Below are 15,258 nucleotides of genomic sequence, written 5' to 3'. Positions count from 1 at the left end.
AGGTGTTGGCGAGGATGTGGGGAAAAAGGTACACTCATACATTGCTGGTGGGGTTGCAAATTAGTGCAGCCACTCTGGAAAGCAGTATGGAGATTCCTCAGAAAGCTTGGAATGGAACCACCATTTGACCCAGCTATCCCACTCCTTGGCCTATACCCAAAGGACTTAAAATCAGCATACTACAGAGATACAGCCACATCAATGTTCATAGCTGCTCAATTCACCATAGCCAGATTGTGGAACCAACCTAGATGCCCTTCAGTTGATGAATGAATAAAGAAACTGGCATATATATACAATGGAATATTACTCCACCATGAAGAATGATAAAATTATGGCATTTGCAGGCAGTGGATGAAATTGGAGAATATCATGCTAAGTGAGATAAGCTAATCTCAAAAAACTAAAGGACGAATGATCTCGCTGATAAGCAGATGAGGACATATAATGGGGGGAAGGAAGGTTAGCGTTAGGGTTAGGGTTAGGTTTAGGGTTAGGGATAAGGAGGGTGGTAAGAATGGAGGAAGGAAGGACTGTATAGAGGGAAAAGAGGGGTGGAAGGGGGGGTGGGAAGGGGAAAAATAACAGAATGAATCAAACAACATTGCCCTATGTAAATTTATGATTACACAAATGGTATGCCTTGACTCCATGTACAAATAGAGAAACAACATGTATCCCACTTGTTTAAATAATAAAAAAAAAATAAATAAAAAAATAAAAAACTAGAAACAACCCAGAGGTTCATCAACAGTAGAGTGGGAATTCTATACAACAACAGAAAACTAAAGCCAGAAAACTACAATCATGTGCAACAACTAATTAATTTCATAAGCATAGTAATGTGCAGAAGAATCCACCATAACAGTATATACTGTATGATCTCGTTTACACTAAGTTTAACAAGTAAAACTTACAAAAAGTATTAAAAGTCAGGCTCGTGGTTAGTTATCCTTAAAATGGGATTATGACTGGAAAGGGGTATGCTGGGACCTTTTGAGTTTTCCTAATGTGCTTTGGCTTGTTGTTCATGCTGGTAACAAAAGTGCATTAATATTGAACACTCACTAAGCTATACATATAACTCATGATTTGTGCTTTTTTTGGGATGGGGGGTTTTGGAAATTGAAAGTAGGGGTGCTCTACTACTGAGCTACATCCACAACCCTTTTAATTTTATTTTTTGATTCTGGGGATTGAACCCTGGAGTGCTTAACCATGGAGCACATCCCCACCCCTTTTTATTTTTTGAGACAGGGTTTTGCTAAATTGCTTAGGGTCATGCTAAGTTGCTGAGGTTGGCTTTGAACTTGAGACCCTTCTGTCTCAGCTTTGGAGTTGCTGGAATTATAGGTGTGCACCACTGGACCTGGGTGATTTGTACATTTAAAAATTTACATATATATATTTCATATATATTTATATGTATTTTAGTTGTTGATGGACCTTCATTTAATTAATTTATTTATATGTGGTTCTGAGGATCAAACCCAGTGCCTCATACAGCCAGGCAAGTGCTCCACTACTGAGCTATAACTCCAACCCTTTTATACGTTTTTACATTTATACATTTTTAAGTGTTTATTATCTTTCTGTAAAATTTGCTAAAAAATCATTTGCTGACCACAGTCCACCATTTTACCAATGTAGGGAAAGATGGGGGTATGAATATGTACTGTTGTCCTAATTCCATGGTATCGTAAAGTATTATTTTTATTATCCTTGGTATTTGAATTTTCCATTTGGCAGCCAATTGAACATCAGGATTTAAGAAACAAATTTGGTTCTGAGGGATGGATGACCTTTGTTTGCTTTCAGACTTCAGTATAAGCACTTAAGCTCTCCTAGCACTTTTATAACCTTTTCTCTGTGTGTATTATTCTCTCTGCTGCTGTAATTTCCTTTTGCCTTAGATTGAGTTGTGAGATTCTGAGCTTGTATTCCCCCACCCCTTTTTTAGTTTGGTATGTAATTTGCATATTTTCACCATGCGAAAGCTATTTTCTATGGTTGGAAAAGATTTTTTTCCTACAGTGTGAACAAATCATTCTTTGTTCTCTTTACTGTGCCTCCAAGCTCGTACGTCCGGTTTATGCCCCAAACAACAAAAGTCTGTCATCAGAAATTAAAATACCAGTAAGAACAAAGGCAGCGACCATGAGGAGCACTTAGGGAGGTTTGCTCCCTGTTTGCTTCTCTCCCCATGTTACCACAGATGCCAAGAAGCTGGAACACTACTCCGTACACTCCTTCCTTGTAGTTCTGTGTTTATTGTTCTTGTATTTATTGTTATCATTGGTTTAAAAGTGAACTTACAGCTCTATGTGATAATTTTCAGGACCTATAAAATCCTCATCTGTGAGATTCTTTACCATTTTCAATGAGCTCTTTTTAAGAAACTTTAAAGTCATGTTCGATAGCCTGTTTTAGAAAATGTTTTGACACTTGTTTATTTGAAAGCAAAATTACCAGTGAATATGCTGGATAAAATTATTAGAGGCAATTTAGAATAGTAGCTAAAGCAGAGTTTGTAAGAACATATACATCCTCTGTGTGCCCTTTCCAAAGTGTACACATTCTGTCTTTGGTAGCACTGGATCTATTCTGAAATGGTATTTTAATATAGAATTTTCACATATTATTCAGAGACTTCTCTTCTGGGAAAGTTGATATCTATGTCTCTCATAGGATAGTTTAGACCTAAGCTTCTAATTTCAGTATGTTGTATAATCATGGTTTTATTATATTCACAAATATCTATAAATGTGACACAATACTTCCTCCCTCCTCCCTTTTCCTGTTAGTTAAACAAAGATTCTAGGACCTTAATTTAGAGGTCATGAGAAATGGACCATGCATGTGGCGATGCATTTGATGATCAACCTAATGTTTTTTTTCTTCTCACCTGTTGCTCTTTGTATAAAGAGGGATTTAGAATAGGGCTTTTAGGTTTGTCAGATTTCAAACTTTTTTTTGTGTCAAAGTAAGTTCGTGTGTATTAAATACAGTGGTAAATAAAGTTATGAATATACCAAGACAGATTTTTCAATTATTTTTGTTACATTTGAGTATAGATGCTCACTTAAAATATGCTTATACTTTCTTAACATTAAGGTTTTGTTTGATTGAACCAAATGCCAGACCTATGGCACATGGAAATAATAGTACAGAACAGCTGATGTTATGTTAAAATACTGTAATTCTTTATAGGTATAAAACTTGTGAGAGGTGTTTTTTATTATTCTGAAATTACAATTTCAATATAAGTTCTACAGTATTATTTTAAAATGTATTTTTCATTTTTCTTCCTAATAGAAATAGTAGGTGTATTGGAGAAGACTGTTTATTTATCTCTTTCTCAGCAAACATTTTATTTTCAAAATATAAATGGTTTGGGTGCCATTCTTTTCATTCTTTGTCTATGTTAAAATTTCAAGAGTGACACATGTGGATCTAGGCAAAGCTTATCTGTAACATACTTAGAGTACATTGTGCTTCACCCTTTAGTGCATGTGTGCTTAAAAAATCAGATTATACTTCGTAGATTTAAGAGAATATATGTTTACTATATTGGGTAGAAAATGGAATGAAGGCTTTTTCTATATTTTAAATTTTGTTCAGTATGAATAAAATATAGACTTAGGAGCTACAGTAGATGCTGGCCATGGTTTTCTTTTCTTTTTATGAAAATTAAAGGTCACAAAGGATACCTGGAGAAGATACGTTCTCCTAGATTACTGTACTGTGGTGATTGCATTTATGTGTTTCTTTGGTGATAGGTGGTGCTGTTGCTGCACAGTTGATCCCTCCACTCCTCACATTTTCTTCTTCCAAAGTCCTATAGAAGGATTTGTTGTTGTGGCCAATAAATATTTATAGGAAGGAAAACTATTTATAGTTTGTAGTTTTTAAATTCATATAAAAGAGGTAGAAATGTAAAAAAGTAGTTATTTCTAAAAGGTACCCCTACAGATATACAGTTTAATATTAGAAGACTTATAATCCTCTTGTAATATATATATTTTTAATATTTTATTATTTTCTAGTAGTGGGGATAGAATGCAGACCCTCACATGCTAGGCAAGCTCTCTACCACTGATCTTCATTCTCAGTCCTTTATTTTATTTTATTTTAGACAGAGTTTTGCTGAATTGCTGAAGCAAAACTTGAACTTGGGATTCTCTTGCATCAGTCCTGAGTAGCTGGGATTAAAGGCATGCACTACTGTGCCTGACTCTATTTTTTTTTTTTTTTTTTCGGTATCAGGGATTGAACTCAGGGTTGTTTAACCACTGAGCCACATTTCCATCCCTTTTTATATTTTATTTAGAGACAGGGTCTTGCTAAATTGCTTAGGGCCTCACTTCTCTTTTTGATTTATTAAACTACTTGTTGGGCAGTCCTATTAAAAATATCAGTAGTGTATTTTTTTTGATGAATTTTTGTCTTCATTACATTTATTATAAATTCTTAGGTATGTAGACTAGTTTTATAATCTATGCCATTTTCTTTGATATTGCATATTCCATTAAACTCTAAACAATTATGAAAATGTATTGAGACATTATCACTTACAATAAGTCTGAAGAGCAGTTCTTCACTAATGTTAATTTAATCTGCTCAGTATGTCAGTCTGCAGTTGAAAAGCTGTACCTCTTTACCCTTTGGATTATTGTACTTTATATATCTGAGGAATAAATCTGATAGATCTCAACATGAACATTTGTACGGTGTTTGGTTTTTGTGTATAATAAAAATGATGACAAGATTGTTTACATGATTCTTATTCATAGCATTAAATTAAATTAAAAGTATCTTGGAGACATTTTCAGCAGCTCTTCCTTCTTATTTTTAATTTTAAAAGAATATAGTCTTATAGATTTAAATAATTTACTCATAGTAACCAAAAGTCCCAGAAGCATAAGCAGTTCTAGTAACTGGTGAAAGTTGCTACAATATTTAAGTGGAGCTTTTCAGAATAGTATCATAGTTGCTTTGCTCTGAAATGGAAAGCTCTGGAGTAGGAAATGAACAGATTTCTAATAGTTTAATAAGATAAAAATTGTAGACTTCCAGTATAGACCATTTTTTCCAGTTCATAATGTCATGTTTTTCTAGAAATGCTTATGATAATTTAAAATATGAATGTATTTAATGTGTATGACCTGGCTAAAATAGGGGTGTGTGTGTGTGTGTGTGCCTGTATATTTTAGGCAAATTATACTAAAATTTAGGGAATCTTGCTTTCATCCAATAATGTGACCTACATTTTAATTTACTGAATTTTTTTCTATCTTCTTTTATGCAGATTAGTGGGGAAGCGCAGGAGCTCTTCTCTGTTCGACATGGCCCAATTCGAGCAGCTAGAATCTTGCCTGCTCCACAGTTTGGTGAGTGTAGCTCTTAAGAAGAAACAAATCATTCAGAGTTTCTCTTTTGTTGGTCTTGGACTACAGACAGCATGAATGATAACTAAAGTCTGTTTTCCCCCAAGTGTCCATTCTCTTTCCCCTCCTCCCTGCAAGATAAACCCTTAGTTCTGTCAGTTGAGATGGAAATAGGTAATCTTAACCAATTCAATATGGCTATTCACTTTCTGCTGTGGTTTTGATTTATCTTCAGCCTCTTTGATCTCAGTTTAGCCTCTGCCTTTGCTAGCTCTTTCTTGAAGCCCTCTTCTCTCTTGGCTTTCATGGCCTCCTTCTTCCCAGATCCCTTCTTCGCGACTGTGCTGTCTTTGTTATGCTTCTGGCTTAGCTTTCCTTCTGTGGGTATTCCCCAGGTCTCTGTTCACTTTCTCTGCCCTTCTTCTCAGTTATACTCACTGTTGGGGAGAGCTTGGTTTTCACTATTATCTCTGTTGTAGACGACTCCGCTTTCTGCGTCTTCAGCTGTGTCAGAAGTGGAATTTCGGGGTTTTAACCTTGTAACTCTGATGTGACAATGAATACTTCTTAACGTGTTTAGATAATTATGTTTTATATTTATGTAGAAAAATTTAAATGTATGTTTATGTTTAATTGTTTTTTTCGGTATCTAAGTAACCCTTGGCTCTTTCAGACTTTGAGCTTTTGAAAAGTTGTATTTTCTCATTAACTTGCTTTTGTTCACTCAAGAGTATTTTGCATGTGTGCTGAAGACCTAATCAGATTAATCATGTTTGGATACTTTAAAATCTTTTTTAAAAAGGGGATATTAAATATTTTAATTCTATTATATTTTAAAAGATTACTCTGATGTGCAAAATCCCCTAAGACTTCTTATAGCAGTTAATTCTCTAAATTGGTGAGAATGACATTTACTAAAACTTGGGACAATGTGATTGTGCATAAGTATTTTTAGGGATTAATTTAGTGATTAAACCGGCTTAAATGAAATGGGAAGGGTAGAGGTAACAAGGCAACACTATCCTGCTATCATGTGGAGATTTTGTACCTTCTATTCAACTGTATGACATACAGATTTCATATAGAGATTTCAGGTGCATAGTGCACCCTTGTGCTCTCTCCTTCGCATGCATATTCTTTCTCTGCCCTTTCCTTCACTCCCCACAAGTGTGCTCCCTTGCTTGTGCTCCCCCTCACCTCCCCATTTTCTGTTGCATTTGTATTTTGGTGAAATATTTTGACAAGAGAAGACTCTAGACTACCCTTTCCTATAAAGTTTTTGGAATAACCAGCTTTATCTTTGGATGATCACCATCAACAAGAACTTTTAATACTAAAGGACTCTGCTCTTTGTTTCTTTTCTATGGTATTCACAGAGGCAGACTTTTCTCTCTTCATTTTATTTATAAAATTATTTTGTTTAGTCCAATGTTCAACTTTTCTTATCTTTTACTTGTGGCAGAAATACTTCCTGAAAGTATCAAAGTAATAAAAATTATAAAAATACTACTTTTGTAACTATTTAAAAGTAGATTTTGGGCTGGGGTTTCTGCCCAGTGGTAGTGTTTGCCTCATATGTATAAGGCACTGGGTTCCATTCTCAGCACCACATGAAAATGAATAAATAAAATAAAGGTATTGTGTTCATCTGTAACTAAAAAAATATATATATATATATAAAATATAAAATATATATAAATATAAAAAATAAAAAAAAAATATATATATATTTTTTTAAAGTAGTTTTTAGGGCTGGGGATGTAGCTCAGTTGGTAGAGTGCTTGCCTTGCAAGCACAAGGGCCCTGGGTTCAATCCCCTGCACCACAAAAAAAATTAGCTTTTATTTACTTTGCTATTTAATGGAATATTTCTTCCACTGTAATATATTTCTTTAAAAATATTGCTAATTTAAAATAAAATTTACATGGGTAAATATTTTGTTACATCTTTTTAAAATATTTTTTTTAGTTGTAGATGGACACAATACTTTTATTTTATTTATTTATTCTTATGTGGTGCTGAGGATGGAACCCAGTGCCTTACACATGGTAGGCAAGTGCTCTACCACTGAGCTACAACTGTGTTATATTGTATAGCTTTCTTTGTATTTGGTAAAGTTTTTTTTTTTTTTTTTTTGTGGTACCAGGGATTGAACTCAGGGGTGCTTAACCTCTGAGCCACATCCCCATTATATTTTTTTTTGAGAGACCGGGCCTTGCTGAGTTGCTTAGGGCCTTGCTAAGATTCTCAGACTGGCTTTGAACTCTAAATCCTTCTGTTGTTCCACCAGAGCTGCTGGAATTATAGTGGTGTGCCACTGTGCCCAACTGTATTTGGTAAGGTTTTTAGATTTGTTTTGATTAAATGTAAAACATGCAACTGATCCCCTAAAGTTTGTAATAGAAAATAGCAATTCCCCATTACTTTCCCCCCCCTTTTTTTTTTAAACCTGTTATGCTTTATTCCTTCATTTTGATGGAAGAAGTCCTATAGTAACTTCCTAAAAAATTATATGTGGAAGATCTTGTCTGACTGAAGATATCTTTAGTTTCCCTTAACTCTTGATTGATAATTTGGCTGGTTAATAGCTGCGTGTTTGTAATCACGTTACTTCCAATTTTGAAGGCATTCTTTTAGAGTTATGTGGAAGAGTCTGAAGCCACTTTGACATCTTTTTCTGTTTTGGTACCAGGAATTGATCTCAGGGGCATTTAACCACTGAGCCACATCCCCAGCCCTTTTTTGTATTTTATGTAGAGACAGGGTCTAACTGAGTTGCTTAGCACCTTCCAAAGTTGCTGAGGCTGGCTTTGAACTTGTGATCCTCCTGCCTCAGCCTCCCGAGCTGCTGGGATTACAGGTGTGTCCAGCATCATCATTTTCTTTTCTAGCTCGGTATTCTTTCTGAGAGCTCAGAGGGTTGGCTTTGTTCTCCATGTTCTGAAGCTTTGCAGTGTTGTGTCTTGATTCATACCTTTTCGTGGACTCCTTTAATGTGGAAATGCAAGATCTTTAGTTTTGAGAAAATGTCTTAAATTAATGTTGTTCATGGTTTCTTCCCCTAAGATTCTTTATTTTCTTTTTCTAAAACTCCTATTATTACACCTCTTTTACTGGGTAATTAAAAGAAATTACTTCTTTACTTTTTTTTTTCCTTGAGATTGTCTCAGTGTGGCATACTAACACTTCTGTTGATTCTTTTATTTATATATTTATTTATTTATTTATTTTGGTGCTGAGAATTAAACCCAGCTGAGCTACATCCTTAGCTCTTTTTCTTGTCTTGCTAAGTTGCTTAGAGCATTACTAAATTGCTGAGGCTCTCCTTGAACTTGAGATCCTCCTTCCTCAGCTTCCCAAGTCACTGGGATCACAGGTGTGCTCCACCGCACCTGACTCTGCTGTCAGGTTTTTCTTATCAATCAGAGTCTCAATTTTTCATATCTGATACTTTCTCCATTCCCTACCTCTCTCCCTCTTCTGCTCCTTCTATGCCTTTCTTCCCTTTGGCACAATTTACATATAAATATTACCAACTAGAATCCAGAATGCATTACTCAACAGGACCAAGTGAGATTTATTCCAGGAAAACAGGTTGGTTAATATTTGAAAATCAGTGTAATTTACTGTATTTGAATGAGGAAACCCGTATGATCATCTCAACAGAAATAGAAAAAAAAACCCTTTGACAACATTCTGTTATCATTTATGATAAAAAGTTTCAGTAAACTAGGAATGTAAAGAAACCTCATGAATATAATTAAAGGTTGTGTATTAAAAACAATCTACAGCCAACATCGTACTTGATGGTGATACAATGAGTGTTTCCTTGCTGAGTTTGGGATGGCTTCTGTTATCACATCTGTTTACTCAGGTCGTAGTCATTAAAATAAGATAAGAAAAATAAATAAAAGCATAATCATCAGAAAGAATTCTATATTCCTTGATAACATGATTATGTATTTAAAAAATGCACACAAATCTATAAACTAGTAGAAATAATAAGGGAATTTAGTAGAACTGCTGAAAAAAGTAGAACTGCTCGTTACTCTTTTTTTTTTTTTTTAGCAAATTTATCCCCTTATAGTCTCTTTTTGCATTTTTATCATCCTTACTCTCTCTGTGCTACTAATTGCCCCAAATCATGCCTTTGGGAATTTCTTTCATTTCCTGAATCATTCATCCTATTGCTTTCAGGCCTTTAAATTTTCTATTTCCTTTTTTATTTTTTATTTTATTTTATTTTTGGTACTGGGGATTGAATCCAGGGGTGCTTTTCCCCTGAATTACTTCCCAGCTGTTTTTATTATTTATTTTGAGATAGGGTCTTGCTGAGTTGCTGAGACTGACCTCAAACTTGGAATCCTCCTGCCTCCAGCCCCTGAGTTAGGGGTGTACCACAATGCCTGGCCGATTTCCTCTTTTAGAATACTCAAGTCCCTCCTACTCCTCTTGCTCCTCATCTGCTATCAGTCATTTGTATTCCCATAGGGCTTACTGTATTTATTTGCTCTGTTCCCTCTTGCTTGTTGCATTTTTAGATTGTTTTAATCTATTTGTGAAGCACAAATAGATGTATTAATAAATATTTGTTGAATATTATTGTGTTATATAATCTTTTGAAATTTATGGCCTTGAAGGTGTTTGTGTTGTCTATCTGTACCTTAACTGAAAGTGAAAAATTAAAGGATTTGAATGTGGCATTATCTCATAGAAGAACCATCATTGTAATTAGTGAGCATTTACTCATATAAACATAACTTGTGTTTCCCTGCCTCTTGGGCCACTATTATGATTAGTCACTTTCTTAATGAATTTAGATCTGCTTTAGAATTTTTTTAAAATATAGCATTCCAGAAAGCTGTGGTCAGTCAGCTGGTATTTTTATATTAGATAAAAATGATTACTAATTATCTTAAAAATCTGTCCTTTAAGGGGTCATGTTTGTAGCTCAGTGGTAGAGCACTTGCCTAGCCTGTGTGAGGCATTAGGTTTGATCCTCAGCACCACATAAAAATAAATAAATAAATAAATAAAATAAAGGTATTATGTCCATCTGCAACTAAAAAGTTTTAAAAAAAATCTGTCCTTTGAGAATTTGATTCCAAATAAAGCAAATTCTTCTTATTCTTTACTCTGTGTAACCACTTTTGTTTTTAGTATCTCTCTTACCTAATAAAATGTGTACATATATTTTAACATTTAAGTCAAAATTTTTATATGGTTATTGATATTTTTGAGGATTAGAATCAGAGGAAATGTTTACTTCCTTTACCATGTTTTTAATTTCTTAAAACCCTGTAATTCTAACAACTAAAAATATTCATTACAAAAATTCAAAGAATATTGAAATAAAGTAAATATTGTAATTTTGTGTTAACAAATCATTACCTTTTTCTTTCTTTTTATTTATTTTTAATTTTTTCTTCTAATTTTTTTCTTCTTCCTCCTTTTTTCCCTCTTCATTTCCTTTGCTTCCTCAGATATTAAACATGTAATGTTTGGCCTAAATTAACAGATTAAGATACATATTCCTAGACTTTTCCCCTTAATTATTCATATGTGCATAAAACTAACTTGGGTTACTATATCCCAGCCCACCAGCCTTAGGTTCTTTACACATATTCCCTGATATGAATGCATGGGTATGTGAAGGGTTTTTTTATTATGATTTAAATTACAAAGATGCTTCCATTTTAAAACTTAGGAATTTTGTTCATTGTTGCTAAAATTTATATAATGTTCCGTGTTAATAACATTTACATTGTTTTCAGCTCTTTCCTTTTTACTTATGTTGTCATGTGCTTCCATATCATATCTTTTTGTCCCTCAGTAACTGTGGGTGATTGGCTACAGGATCTCTTTGATAACACGATCCTTGGATGCTCAAGTCCTTAATATCAAATGGCATACTATTTGTATATAACTTTCACACATCCTTTAAATCACCTTTAGATTGCTTACAATAGTTAATGCAGTGCAAATACTATGTAAGTGATTTTTACAATGTATTGTTTAAGGAGTTACTGGAAGAAAAAGAAGAAGTCTGTTTATTTTCAGTAGACACAAATTTTTTCCCCCCACATATATTTATCTGAGATGGGTTGAATCTGGGTAGGACCTGTGACTACAGAGACCTGACTTTACCTGTGTTTAAAAAAAAATACAAGAAGTGCCTGGGGGTGCAGCTCTGGTAGAACACTTGTCCAATATGTGTGAGGTCTGGGTTTGATCCCCAGCACTGCAACACACATATACACATACACACAGACATAAATGCAAGGAATTTTTTATAAGGATAACTCCCTGATAAGGAATAGTAACATAAAAGGATGTGTACATTAAGATTTTTGATACATTTTGTAAAATTGCCTTTGAGAGCATATACAGCACCTGTACACAGAATGCCTTTTTTCCCTATTCTGTCCTATACTTGCTATAATAAATCTTTTTGGTTTTTGCCTATCTGATGGAGAAAAATCCTATTCATTTGTTATTTTTTGAACATTGATTACTAGGGAGGATTTTTTTGCCTTTTATATGTTTGAGTATGTTTTGACATTTATACTTGCTTCAATTCTGTGGTTATTGATTTGAACTCTGCTACCTTATTATTAGTAATATATTATTATGTATATGCTATACATTTGGTTGATATCTTGCCTTTTTTGTTATCTATTGAATACTGTCACATTTATAATTTTTTTTTTGTTAGTTTTATGCTAGAAAATCTCTTCATGGGTAGGGATTATAGCTCGGTGGAAAAGCACTTGCCTAGCCTGTTTGAACCCCTGGGTTCGATTCTCAGTAGTTCACAACCTCCCCTCCCCAAGAATAAAATAACATCATATTTCACCTTTTTTTTTTTTTTTTTTTTTTTTTGTGGTGGTAGGTGTTCAACGCAGGGCCTTGCACACACTAGGCATGCTAACTGTGTCTAATTTTGTTCTTCTTTTTTGTGGTACGAGGGATCAAACCCAGGTGCTCACCTGTGCTAGGCAAGTTCTTTTCCACTGGAGTACATTCAGGACCCTTTTTAAAAATTTTAATTTTGAGACAGTGTCTTTCTAACTGACCCAGGCAGTCCTCTAAGTTGGCAGGCTCCTGCCTCAGCTTCCTGAGCAGCTAGAATTTCAAATGTATGCCACTGTTCCTGGCCAACTGTGCCTAATTTTTTTTTTTTTTTTCTTGCGGTAGGGGGGTTTGAACCAAGGCACTCTCTACCACTGAGCTCCACCCCCAGTCTTTATTTATTTATTTAATTTTGAGACAAGATCTTGCTAAGTTCCCCTGAATTTGTGATCCATCTACCTTAGCCTCCCAAGTAGCTGGGATTACAGGTGTGTGCCTGACAACTATTTCTTTTTTTAATTCATTTCTCCTTGAAAATTAATCAATGACTTGAAGAGATAATGCTTTTATTTATTACATTAACAGCGTTTAACTTTTAGGATTATATTAACCTTGTGTACATGCCGTTTTTGCACTGTTCACGGAGAAAGACAATAATTTTGGCCTGAGATTATTTCACAGGAATGCACATTCAACTTTATTATTTTTTTCTTATTTATAATTTTCAAATCTCTTCATTTTTCTTTCTACCTTTTTCTTTTTTTGTACTAAAAAAGGATGTGTTGTGTATGGTAGGCAATTGCTCTACCACTGAGCTATATCCCCAGCCCTTTTTAAAATTTTTTTTCAGTGTTTGATGGACCTTCATTTAATTAATTTATACGTGATGCTGAGAATCAAACCCGGTGCCTCACACAGACTTGGCCAGCACTCTACCACTGAGCCACAACCTAGCCCCCAGCCCTTTTAAAAAGATTTTATTTTGAGGCTGGGTCTCACTAAGTTACCCTGGCCTTGAACTTGTGATCTTCCTTCCTCAGGCTCCCAAGTAGCTGGGATCAGAAGTGTGTACCACCATACCTAGCAATATTTTACTCAATTTTTAACAGATGCATAAAAGTTGTACATATATTAGAGGGTTACCATGTAATATTTTGATTCATCAGCCTTATTCATTATTCTTAGAAATTGAACACGTGTTCTGAACACGTGAATGTTTTGAATATTCAAGTGTTTTTTTTAGGACAAATTCTTAAAACTCAGTGCCTTTATTCTGAGGACTGAGGATTTTTTGAATATAAAATTTGCTGAAATATTTATGGGCCAAATTTCTGGCACTTATCTCAAGACAGTTGGCAGAAACTTATTTTTTGTAAATTTTCAAGTAGAGTACACTTTCAGTGTTGGGTGTACAGTATTTTTCTTACGGTCCAAGTATCTATTTCATTCTTTGCAGACAACTTAAATGTGGTTTTTATCATGTTCAAAGAAGAACTATTTGATTTGTTCAGCTTTATGAAGTCAGAATTTATGACTAAGTTCTCCAGAAGTGTTTGCTGTAATTTTTTTTGATGTAGCATTTTAATGACTGGTTAAACAAGTGAACCCAATAAAACACACATGTGCATGAGTGCTTGTGTGTGGATGCACACAGACACACACACACACACACACACACACACACACATACGCAGTCTGTTCAGCCAAATACTAGCAAACCTCCAAAAGTAGGCCAACTGACATTTGCTTACAGTCATCACCAGTGTATTGCAAAGAAAAGGAAACAGGCTTATTGACATTTTAAATGGCTGAACTATGAGATTTAGGGCTTCCCTAATGTTTTCTGCTCTAATTACTTCTCTGTTTACATTGTGTATTGTGTATTTCCTTCATAACACCTAGTGTTTATTATTGAGGCCTTACTTATGATCATTTTCCAGTATTTTGCCACGCCTGTGGTTGAGGTAAATTGTACCTTGGGAACATAACTTATGTTCATCTTGAATTTTGTTAATGTTTTTGGTCTGAGGACCAAGTTTTTAGCGGGGAATGTCTACTTTAGAGATACTGCTTTTTAAATTGCTTTTTTAAAATATTTTTTTAGTTGTCAATGGATTTTTTATTTTATTTATTTATATATGGTGCTGAGTAGCAAACCGAGGGCCTCACACATGCCATTCAAGTGCTCTCTGTCACTGAGCCACAACTCTAGGCTCTAATTGCTTTTTTAGTGTTTGTTAATGTCATAATGCTGGCATTGATACATTGATGTAAGAATATTCTTCGTTAGCTATCTGAACCCTATAATTAGGGTATTTTCTTATGGGGACTATTTATAAAGGAAGCATGCAGAACAGAAAAAGGAGGAAGTAAGTTTATAAATCAAGTGAATTATAATGTGGGATTATATTTTTCTGGTGACATTCCTAGATCAGTTATATAATATGTTATCATCACCACTTTTTTTTTTTTTAAACTGGGTAAGACCCCTTTATTTGTCTACTTCTGGGACACTTGTGTGATGGTCAGAATTTTTTTTTTTAGTTATTTATTTTTAAAATTTTTACAGAATGCATTTTGATTCATTGTACACAAATGGGCTACATCATTTCGTTTCTATGGTTGTACACGATGTAGATTCATACCATTCGTGTAATCATACCTGTACATAGGGTAATGATATCTGTCTCATTCCCACTTACCACTGTTCTGCAAGGTAAGTACCTAACATATAAGTGAGGAAGCTTTGAAGCTCTAAGATATTAAGTGACTGGCATAGTCAAACAGTTGATAATGGTGGAGCTAAAATTTGTACTTTAAATCTCACCTCACTTTGGCCTTATGGTCTCCCAGTATATGATTTTTTCCATGACTACAGGGAAACACTTTTACCAAATCCAGCTATTTCAAGGATGCATTTCTCATTGAGGAAATCACACATTAGTATATTTATTGAAATATGTAAAGAAGTAGCTTTTTCTCTTTAAAAATTTGAAAGTCTTAAATACCTTCAGTTAC

General features: G+C 34.3%; 1 protein-coding gene across 1 annotated transcript in view; it reads left to right on the top strand.

Annotated features, from left to right (window-relative positions):
• BCAS3 (BCAS3 microtubule associated cell migration factor) overlaps positions 1-15,258 on the top strand; it is a 568,797-nt gene that overhangs the window by 35,807 nt on the left and 517,732 nt on the right. The window contains 1 exon segment of the mRNA XM_079131371.1: positions 5,309-5,390. Within this exon segment, the coding sequence (XP_078987497.1) occupies positions 5,309-5,390 (82 nt within the window).

This window comes from Sciurus vulgaris, assembly GCF_902686455.1.
Source record: "Sciurus vulgaris genome assembly, chromosome: 3".
Lineage (NCBI taxonomy): Eukaryota > Metazoa > Chordata > Mammalia > Rodentia > Sciuridae > Sciurus > Sciurus vulgaris.
Note: the sequence above shows the minus strand (reverse complement) of the source record. Positions and strands in the feature narration are given on the sequence as shown.